The following is an 11776-nucleotide window of genomic DNA, read 5'->3' as shown; positions in this document are numbered from 1 at the left end:
TATGAGAAGGTGGTGTCTATTTACTTGTGACCACTCAGTGTATATTTATTTATTTATTGATATTCATACTAAATTAACTAATCTATTTCTCAGAAAGAAAGAAATGCAACAAACTATCCCGCGTGGTTCGTTAAGAATGCCTAAAGCAGCCTTTTGATGCAATAAAAATAAATATGGTCGACGGTACAAAAAAAAGAATTTATTTAATAAACCAACAGCTTACAAAACTGACAATACTATCTCATGTAGTTTTCACACACAAAAAGTAAACGTATCAAAACTGAATTAATTCATACTTGAATCTGAATAATACGCCAAGTTATCGTATACTTTACCAATAATTACAAACTCAAGGTTAAAAGTGAAAAGTTTTTTTACTCTAGCATAAGACACAGAATAACATTTGAAAGTATTGGAAACAAAAGTTGAGCCTGATCAACATTCATCTGATTTAGCTTAGACTAGGATTATATTTCCTCGAACACAGTTTTGTATTACCAGTGATTGGTGAAAAATTGCCAATAAAGCTTAAGTATACACATACATACATACACACACATATATATATATAATCCTATTTCCTTTTTCTTAGGTGAATTGTATTAACACAAATTTGTAGGTTTTTACTAAGACTAGTAAGAAGTGAAAACTAACAAAACATTTTCTTTGCCTTAATTTACACACATTCAAAAGTGAATTCAAAATCAGAAAAAAAGAGATACGATTTTTTTATTGATATTTTTCTTTCATATATTTCATATTATAAATTTTTAATGTGCAAAGGAACACATAGGTTGAAAATGAAGATGGATATTACTACTTATATACATATGCAATTCCTTAAATCTTAGAAAACAAAAAACAGGTATAGCTCTGAACTTGTACGAACTATCACTGTCTTTAATAAACAATAGATTCATCACTGAAATCAAATTAAAAAAATCAATTTCAAGACAATAATTATGCAAACAAGCACTGTGTGTGTGTGTCCGAGCGCGCAACTATATTTCATAAAGACGAACAAAATAAAACAGAGTAATATTTTTTTTTTCAATCAAAAGAAAAATTTATTCTTTTTTACTTTAAGGGTTTATTTTGTGGACTGTTAATTTTTTTTCCATAACAAGTGTGAGAAGTTTACAAGTTCATGAATATAACTTTCTGGAACGTGCTAGTTTTACACAGAATACCCCTGAAAACCTATCTGTTTAAAGTAAACTTTAACTCTTAAAGTCTCGAATATATGCACCTTTTATAACTATTGTTGATGAACAGAATAGAGATATAAAAATGTATAAAAAAGAATAAAAATAATTCCACTTGAACAAATCTAATCTATAATACGATACAAGTTTTATTTCTATCTAACTATATCTTATATTACTGTTTTTGCAAATTCAGAGTCAGCTTTGTTCGTTATTACCACCCATAGTACGAGAATCGTAAAACAACTCGAATAAACAATATATTTCACCTCTTCTGTTCAACGATTAAATTTTTTATACTGTTGAATATATAAATTTCGTACCAATGTTTAATTTCCAAACGAATGACTTTATTTTGTTATAGTATAATTTTTTTTGTATATTATTAAGCACACAACTACAGAATGGGCTATATGTGCTGTGTCCAACACTGGTATCGAAATACGATTTTCAGCGTTATAAGTCATCATACTTACCACTGAGCCACTGTGTTGAAGAGGGGGGGGGGGGACTATAACAAAACACGAATAAAATGAACAAAAAAAAACATTATGCGATAACCAACACAAATATTTACATTACTTTTATACATACATACATACGTGAACACTACATATTTCAGCCATCTGATTTTTTTACCTATGACAACATCTAATAACTGATCAGTACCCTTCCAAATTCAGCATTATTAACAACAAATGGAATGTCAATAGTAAATATCTTTAGTGAAAAGTTGTATGGATTTGTGCAGTGTCTTGATGCTTAACGGTTCACTTCTGCAGCATTTGCTAAAGCAGATCGGATTCTTAGTCTCAGTTACATTTACCATAAGATGATGATTGACAGCCGCCGAACTTATTAATGATCATATATTTCTAGATGTTTTCGCACTAGTGTATCACAATGCACAAAGACGCTGATCACAGCTCAGTTACAGGTGCGATCTTCAAAGGTCGCTGAGCAGCTTGTAGAATAGTGTCGTCTTCTTCTAGGTACCCTGTTTTATGATACTTGGTTTCCTTTTTCCTGGTATTCCACCTACTCTTTAAAGTTCCTGTCACTTTCTTACGGTACTTGAATCCCACGACAGCAATAGCTACCATTATCACAACTGCAACTACAATTATTCCAGTAATTATTGGTCGTCGATGATCTTTCAGAGTACATCCTAAATCACTCTGAGTAAGCTCACGAAGAATTTTGTCTTTCAGATTCGACGGACTGGCACATCGTACTTTACTGAAATCTTCCTCTGAACTAAAGGACAGGTTAACAGCACGAAGATAAGTGGCTAACCATAACATGTCGCATGCGCAAACCAAAGGGTTGTCTCTTATATCTAGTACTTTCAGACCCCCAGAAATAAGGTCTTGGTCAAATGACTGGAAACTATTTCCTCGAAGGTGTATTTCCTGCAACTCGTGCAAGTTTCTAAAAGTCGAAGCGTCAATATAGTTTAGTTTCTTATTGTAATTCATGACGATGCGCTCCAAGTTCTTGTTATCTGCAAAAGAATCAGCCTCAACTCTATTTAAAGTTGCAGTATCGCTTATATCGATCACTCTCAAATATTGGAGTCTCTGAAAGGATCGAGATTTTATCGTTGAAAACTTGTTTTGCCCAAGGTATATCTCTTCTAAGTAAATGACATCGAAAAGAGGTTTTGTGGGAATTTCAGACAGTTCGTTCTTCTCAAGTCGCAGTATTTTAAGTGCATTTAACCATTTGAATGCGCCGTACACTATCTCCTGAATCCCACAATTGTCTAGAATCAGTTCTGTCAGTTTATTTAAAAAAGAAAAAGAATTTTCTGGAATGGAAGGAAAGGAATTCAATCCTAGATCAAGAGTCAATAGGTTTTTGAGACTGTGGAATGATTCTGATGGTATGAATGTTAGTTTTGAACTTCGCAGAGAAAGGTACTCCAGATTGTTTAATCCCTGAAATGAATCTTGTAAGATGGTCGAGATCCTATTCATGGACAAGTCCAGCTTTTTCAAACCTCGAAGTTTTGTAAATACACTATCTGGAATGCTTTGTAATAGATTATGATCCAAAAACAGTTCTGTGAGCGATTCTAAGCCCAGAAAAGTTTCGTTATTAAGTTCAGAGATCAAATTACTACTAAGGTTTAATAATTGTAAACTTCTAAGTCCTATAAAATTAAAAGGCGTCAATTTTACCAGCTCGTTATGAGATATGTCAAGATGTTCCAGGTTCCGATACACACCAAGTGATAACATTGTAGTTTTTATACGATTGTTATTAAGACTGAGATATTTCAAATGTGGATTTAAAGTAATGGGTATAACATCAAGTTTTGCAAAATTACAAAAAGCTCGTAAGTTACCATCGTCACAATCACAACTCACAGGACACAGCCCCGAAATATCTTTCCATATACAAATGAAATAGAAGAGTAGAACAATAATTCCAGGTGAACCACGTAAACGCTGCATTGTTTTCAAACCTAACCTGTAAAATAAAAAAAAAACTATATTAACTCACAAAAACAATGATAGGGTCTTACTTAAGACGCATTGTTTAAAATTTTATAAAAACATATACAATTATTGTAATTTTATGTCACGAAAATTACAAAAAGCAATTGGAACTCTTGGAAACCGTAAAATGTTTCTTAAAAATCACCCCTCAACTCATTTTTTAGGCAAATCAGGCACTTGATGACTTCTATAATTTCGATCTAAAATACAAGCGACTGATCATTCAGCGTACGCTGAAGCCACTAGACGGAATTTGACTCGCGCCACCATAACACACTAAACATGCTTGACGAAACCAAGTCGGTGAGCGTACAAGCTACTCCATTCACTCAATTTAACCTCTTCAAGGATTGCGCTAACCAGTTTAACATGGTGGGGTAGAAGTTATCCATTTGACTGAAGCCAATACCAACATATGGCAGCACAAAAGTTGTAGGATGTGATCACTATAACGTGAGGGAGTAATGATTCTTTTCCGCGAGATGTAAAGATCTGTGCGTTTTATCACTGCTTATTTCTGGTGGTCGCATCTGGAATGCTTTGCAATAGATTATGATCAAAAAACAATTCTGTGAGCGATTCTAAGCCCAGAAAAGTTTCGTTATTAAGTTCAGATATCAAATTACTACTGAGGTTCAATAACTGTCACCTCTTATTTCTGGTGGTCGCACCATATTTAAACCACTGCCATTTGCATCCTGTTTCTATACAAAAGAGATTTCAACTGGGTTAAGACCATCAAAATGAGTATACATCTGTTATATGACTGAGTGAAGCGCGACTAATTCGAAAATAGAATACTGTTCCCTATGTAGTCGGTCCATTGGACTTGTATTCGGCACCATTTCCATGGAGTTATTTTATGCTTTACTAAGAGCTGAATGACAGTCCAAGTTCAATGATATGGCATTGTGGCTGCGAATATTCGAATCAGTCTCGGAGTAAGTTAGGTATAACTACAGCGAGACAGAATTGACTGGTAGTTTTGTCTGTGTTGTAGATGATGATCTACCTTGTGCAGATGTCTGATCAACTGTTTGGAAGCGGTTTCATTCTGCTAATGCTGTAACTGACCATTTTTCATTGGTACAATAGCTCTCCGAAATCTAGTCATGTCTCATGAACAAATTGAAGCACTCAAACTTTCCACTTCACTTTAAAATGGCAACTAAGGAACGCTTGAGAAACCACTATAGAAAGCACAGGCTGAAGGACCAATCATTTGCATTTCAGCTCACGTGACCGATCACCAACTGAATAGCATTATTTCATGCCAGTAGCTTTTTTTCACAGCTATATATATATGTATATATATATATATAGTATTATAAAATCCAGTTATCATGCTAACTTTTTATGCAGTGTAGTTATGAGACGAATATCGATAATAAATAAAGAAAAAAGGTTTGGTAAACATACGGAAATATAAATCACCTTAAAGAAACAAAAATACCGACAGTGACAAAGAAATTTAAAAAATAATAATTTTTTTCCATTCTCTCTCTCTCTGTGTAAATGTATATAAATCAATAAACTTGTTAAAAAAAAACACACGCACAATTCTGCATATGTTACATTTAGAACACTGGCATATACCCAAGTGTTCCAGACAATTTTCGGACAAACTCCAGTGAAATCGTAAGTACACACTCTTGAAGGATACGTTTTCTTAATTTAGATATTTACATTGGCTAGAGAAAGTTCTGACGTCACAAAATGAATGTGTAGTCCAGCGTCTAGAACATTTGGATGAGAGTGTTGAAATGAAAGCATATAAACGCGAGTTAGGCGAGAATAGAAGGATAAGGTTGTGACTGATTACTGAATTTGTTAGTCGGTCTGTCTGTACGTACAGTTTTGAAAATTGAGCTTGTGTTTCATAGTAGAAACAGCAGACGTACTGTATGTACTGTAACTACGTAAGTTTAGCGTTCGTTATTCGTGAATTTAGTTCTATTGTTGGAAATCGTGAATGTTCTAGAACTTGAATTTCAAGAAATATACAATGCTCTCGTTATCATTAAGTGGATTGGACTTATATTCTTCTCTTTCTTTTTTCAGTGGAATAATGCAAAATAATCTCTCCAACCTTTTCAACAATACAGATACACATGGACTTTTCTACACAGTATTGAACTTCTTTCGCTTCGTAATTGTATAAGCTGTTTATATTATAAAGACAAAGCATAAAATACAGTGGATAATTTTCTGTGTTTTGGAAACCGTGCACGGAAAATATTAGTTTTCCCGTTTCTTTCAATATCTTTATGTGGAAATAACTATTTTTAATACAACCAAAAGTTGTTGTTAATAAAAAATTTAACAACAGAAAATGAATCTACTTTTTACGGTACTAAACAATTAAACCAGTATAGAATTCACTACAACTTCTATGGTACTAGATACACACCTCGTATAGAAATTCTTACCGATTATAGTTTCACCCAACGGTATTTTCATTCCATCACGCGAAAGTCAATAAAATTGCCTAAAAAGATGTTGTTTTAAAGAGGTAAAATAGAAGAAGCTAAGAACATATAACAAGACACAGAAAATCTGTCAGTTTTCATTTTTTACCTTCGAAATAGTCCTCTGACACATCTGGACACTATATGCTAAGAGTGTTTGGAGTACTACAAATTTGCAAAAGATACGATTTGTAATGACGCTTGTCCCTATATTTCTGGCGCCTTTCTTTTTTTTTGGGGGGGGGGCTTCGTTATTTTATACTTTCCAGTGTCACCTATTTTGGATTGAATTTTTGTGCATAAAAAATTTAAAACTCATAATATCTTTATATTTCGCAACATACCTAAGCTGACGTTTATTTAGATAAATACAACAATATTTCATGAACGCTAGAAAACATAACCATGCATTTAAACGTTATAAAGCCATTAACTTCAATGCAGACGCATAAGCTGAATATGCAACAATATTACTGAGTGTCTCAAAAAGTCGAATGCCATTCTAATATTGACGAAATTAAAAATTAACATTACTCTTTATGCTTAGTTTGTTTTTTTAACATAATGGCAAATAAGCGTTAACGAGCGTGAGGAGGAGATTCGTACTGGACGTTTTTCAGGACTGTATGGATTTTTAGGGCGGACATTTTCAACATATTCTGTACACGTGAACAGACATTCAGCCTATACCAATTGACTTTAGAGACACCCTGTATTGAATACAAATTCCAAAACTGAGTTGTTGTTTTTTCGAAACAAACATTAATGTTAAAACAAAAACTACGTTCATCCTCATAATATCAAATTCCAGATACAACGACGTCTACGTCCTTGGCCCTTAGGTGTCCACATTTTAAGTGTCTCCGTTTTAAAATATAATGTTACTGTAAGACTATCTTTGAGATATGGTGTCTGAACCAATCTGTTACACTTCTGTCACGTTTGGTACTTGCATGAAATATGATTATAACAACTGGACTTTGGTAAAAAGCATGTACTATGGTAATGCTCTAGCATACATTTTTAGAATAACTGCCAGAATGAGGACCGTACTTGAATACAAGGTCGATAAGAACCCTTAAGAATATGACATCACTTTCTTAAATAGTTTAAAACTATCCTTATTAAAAGGCGGAACGTAAAACAAAAGAAGGCAAAATGATTAATATAAGATAGTTCTAGGACTATATAATAAGAAAACAACTAAAGATTTTACAAATATTTAAATTTGTACTTCATTTATTACGTTGGTCGCTAGACCATTACGTACAAGTGTTCCCTTGTTTTTGTAACAGTTTATACAAAATACCGGGCATTTAATAATTTACACAATTCCAACTATAAATTTAATTACACCACGTATGTTTTTATTACGTTGAACTTAATCTACAACAGCTTTACGTAAAATTTAACATTTCTGGTATAACGTCGAAAATCAATAAAAGATATAATAACGGACAGCACATATATAGTGAACATTTTAATCAACGCAGAAATTAAAAATAAACTAACGCCTTTCTCCAATAAAAAGAATAAAATTTCAATGACTTCAAAAGTCATTATATCACAGCTGTAATTTGTATCTGGAGATTTCGAAATTAAGAGACAAACAGCTTGCGCAGACTTAGGGATCTGAAGTGTACAACTTATTCGTAAGTAGCTGATGTTGAGAACCAAACTGTAATGAAACATTGCTACTTATCTAACGTAAGCATGAACAGTAAGCCTGAAATAAGATATACTTATATAATTCTCTTGATACACGCTTATTTAATAACATCAGAAATTGTCGACCTTCAGTTTCAGACTGGCAATCAGCCATGTTGGTGTCGCTTCTGGTAATAAAGACTTAATAAACAAGTTTGGGAAGTTAACTTTCCTTGAGCTACAAATCAAACTGTCCTTGAGAACTTTTTCTGTAGCAATTTAATGACGCGTAATGTACTTACTGTTCTGAGCAATACCGCATTTTTTTTCTTCTATAAATGTATACTCATTAAAAAATAATAATAATGATTTTCAATTATTGAGTATTTATGCTACTGTACTTAAATCACGATTTGTACTTAGTGTAATATATGGAGATCTGATAAGGGAAATACCAATTATTTTATTTATTTGTTTTAGCTAATACGATACAGGTACACAATCCTATTCGCACGAACAAAAACTACATTTTATGAAGAATGCAGTATACAAAACGTTGAGAAACAGAATGCAATTTTAAATGTAGCGTCACGAATATTTCCAAGCTGTGACATTACGAAATACTGAGTTACTGTTTTTCCAAGGTTTATCAGCATATTCCCCACTTCCACCCTAAAAAAAACAACAAAAAACAAATAAACAAAGTAAATAAATCAAGCACACATTACGACACCTCTGTACAAAAGCTAACAATCTAGCTTTTTCTGATCGCTATCACTAGTGTTGTGTTTATTGAATAATTATCTTGCGAAAAAGTAATTGGAACAGCTTGTGCTCGTTTAACTCCATACAAAAAGGATGATAAAACAATAACTTGTATATCAATACTTCACGTGTTTTATGTAAATTCTATACAATTGCATGTTCGATTTCCACGGTAATAAAAGTTCATAACATAATACAAAAGGCACTTGTAGGACTGACGTAAAACTTATCCAAATCTTTGGAAGTTATACAAGGTTGTTTTTTTTTAATACAAGGGGCGTTATAGGATGAACGAACTATCTGTGGTGCAAATAAAAACTACATTAAAAACAAATTTCCACTAGTATGGGATTGTAATTTTGTTCATTACAATTAAATTTCCAGTCGTATATTCTATAAACAATCGTAAACCTAACCATATACTGTCTGATGTATAAAAGAATCCAGAATGTTGACGTTTGAGAAGTTGCTGAAGGAATGACCCTATATTAGTTCACGTTGTTTTATCCGCGAACTTCTCCCATAGGTTTGATGTTAGCAGGACCATATTTAGCAGACGGATTCGGTTAGGCCTAGAGATGTCCTTCCCTATATGGCGTAGCCCCCAGTATCAAGAGTTACATGATGGGGGTCTAGGAGTAGGTGTACAAGACCGCTTATCCCGAATCTGGCATTGTAGTTTTGAAGATGGCGATTCACCCTGTTTTCTTCAGCACTTGTTTTAAGACTTACATTATGCATAGATCTATAGACTGAAATATTATCTTTAACTGCACACAAAATCTTAAATTTCGATTGGCTCAAAAAATGTACAGAAAACGTTTTTCTAGTGATCTAAGAAAACGTAGATTATATTCGATTTTAAAATGTAATACACTACAGCACTAAAATACATGATCTCACATATAACAAGTATATTAAACTAACGATTCTATTTATTCCAACGTAATTCTAGCAACATTAATGTGTTGTACTAAAATTGGCTGTAACATTAAGTTTTATTTAAATACACACAAACGTGTAAGGTACACTGTTATCTCACTAACTTTGGTTATTTCGAAAGAAAGACATGCTTATTAAACGATAACATAAAACCAAAATACATTTTAAACTTACCATTTTTGTTTATCAAAAATGGGTTAATATTATGAAATTACTATAATTAGCTTATGTAAAAAATGATTCATAATTTTAAATAGATTAGGTGAAAGAATTAAAAAAAAAAGATGTATTTGTCCTTTGTTGTTGATATTACAACTATTCTGAATGGTTCAAAACTTTTACAGTTTTAGAACACAGGTTCAGTTTCCAGACAGTTTTGCAAGATTTTTCTTCATAGCGAAAGGATGACCTCTCAATTTATGAATAGTAATAATAATAATAAACACTTACAAATAAGAAGAAATGTTCCTAAATTATGCTTTATTGTCGACAATTCTTTGCCTGATGTTTGAAAAAAAACCCGAATAGTCTATAAATGATTTCCCTATTCAAACTTAGCATCACTTATTTAAACAAATATAAACTTAAAACTATATATCACAAAATTACGCTTACTTGAAGTTAGACACAATACTGAAACTTTCTGTTTATTTCTTAACTATCTTCTTGCCTTTTCATCTTTCAAAGTATGTTAAATTACTTGAATCATTTTATCATTATAAATGAAAATACGCAAAAAAGTTTCCGAGAATCGTTTCTTCATTTTCTTTTTTTTACAATTATTTGCCTAGCTGAATTACTTAACTTCGTGAATAAACTTTATTTGATAATAACAACCTTTACCACGTGTAAGTAGACAGGAAACTATTTTCCCAGGAAGATAAAAAAGAAAAATACATGTTAATTTCATAAAAACTGTATACTAATGGTTATAAACCAATAAAAATATTGTTTTTTGTGATGAAACTATTAATGATCAATAAGGTTAAAGCAATATATATATACTAACTTACAACACGTAAGACAAGTCTTCATCCATACTCAATATATATATATTTTGATCCACGATTACACATATTTTACAAGTATCTACATGTTTACGACTAGAAACTACTTAATATGAGCTGATTTAATAATCACGTTCGGTTAACACACAAGGACAGAACGCATCTGAGTTTATGTTTTCTTTTTCTTCAGTAAACACGAAAAAATAGGCGTAATTTCCCTCAAACCCGCTTGTTCTTTGAACGGTAGACTAAAGCACGCACTATGTCGCCCAATGGTCTTTCAGTGTCTCTCTCTCTCTCTCTCTTCGGGCTACGTGCAGTAACCGGCTCACCATCATAATGACAATGACTTTTTTTTCTTTACAACCATATGGCAGGTCCGTGAGTCACGCATTGGCAATACATTAAGTACTGGTACGGGTAGAGAAGAAACCATCTTTAGTCCATTTTCTAAGTTGTTTGGATTACTCCACAAATAGATACATATTTGTCAAAGTCAGCGAGATATTATTACATATACACCAATACTGTTGTACAACTCGGGGCCGCCTGCATTTTTGTTTGGTGCGTGTTGTTTTGCATGTCCCCCACGAAATTAGTAGTATTGCACTGAATGTCCACAAACAATCCAGAAATACAAACTTTTATCTAAACTAATAGGCATTCGATGTTAATTTTTCTTCCTATCAGATAGACATTGCACTCGCATTTACGTTGAATTAATATAGGTTTTCTAGAACTACTCAATAGCGCTATAGTCTAACATTTCAATCTGAAATTTGTTTAATTAGTTAGCATATGTGTAAGGTTCTAATTTAAAACATAAGTCTTTTTTATCTGATACAAAATAACAGTCGTATCGTCTAGACTAAATATGCTAATAGTACAATTTTTATATTCAAATATTGCTTAAAAGTTAAGAACATCCGCTTAATAGATGTTTCATAATCCACATACAGTTCAAACAGACAATAAAAAATATATTTTTTTTAATAGTTGGCTTTCTACATAAATCATGATGTCAAAAATATTAGAAAACCGTGCACGATTTCATATCTTTACTTGCCCCCCAGTGACACAGCGGTATGTCTGCGGACTTACAACGCTAGAATCCGGGTTTCGATACCCGTGATGGGCAGAACCCAGATAGCCTATTGTGTAGATTTGTGCTTAATTACAAAACAAACATATCTTTACTTAAAATGACTTAAGTAAAAAATTAAAATAGTAATTGTTGC

The 11776-nt window shown here is 32.5% G+C and overlaps 1 protein-coding gene across 2 annotated transcripts in view; it reads right to left on the bottom strand.

Annotated features, from left to right (window-relative positions):
• Positions 1–182: 182 nt before the first annotated feature.
• LOC106458497 (leucine-rich repeat-containing protein 70-like) overlaps positions 183–11776 on the bottom strand; it is a 23277-nt gene continuing 11683 nt past the window's right edge. For both annotated transcript variants that reach the window (XM_013918018.2, XM_022384732.1), the window contains exon 2: positions 183–3680. In XM_013918018.2, the coding sequence (XP_013773472.1) occupies positions 2126–3664 (1539 nt within the window). In that variant the 5' untranslated portion in view covers positions 3665–3680 and the 3' untranslated portion in view covers positions 183–2125. The remainder of the gene's footprint in view (positions 3681–11776) is intronic.

The sequence above is a fragment of the Limulus polyphemus genome, unplaced genomic scaffold (genome assembly GCF_000517525.1).
Source record: "Limulus polyphemus unplaced genomic scaffold, Limulus_polyphemus-2.1.2 Scaffold476, whole genome shotgun sequence".
Classification (NCBI taxonomy): domain Eukaryota; kingdom Metazoa; phylum Arthropoda; class Merostomata; order Xiphosura; family Limulidae; genus Limulus; species Limulus polyphemus.
Note: the sequence above shows the minus strand (reverse complement) of the source record. Positions and strands in the feature narration are given on the sequence as shown.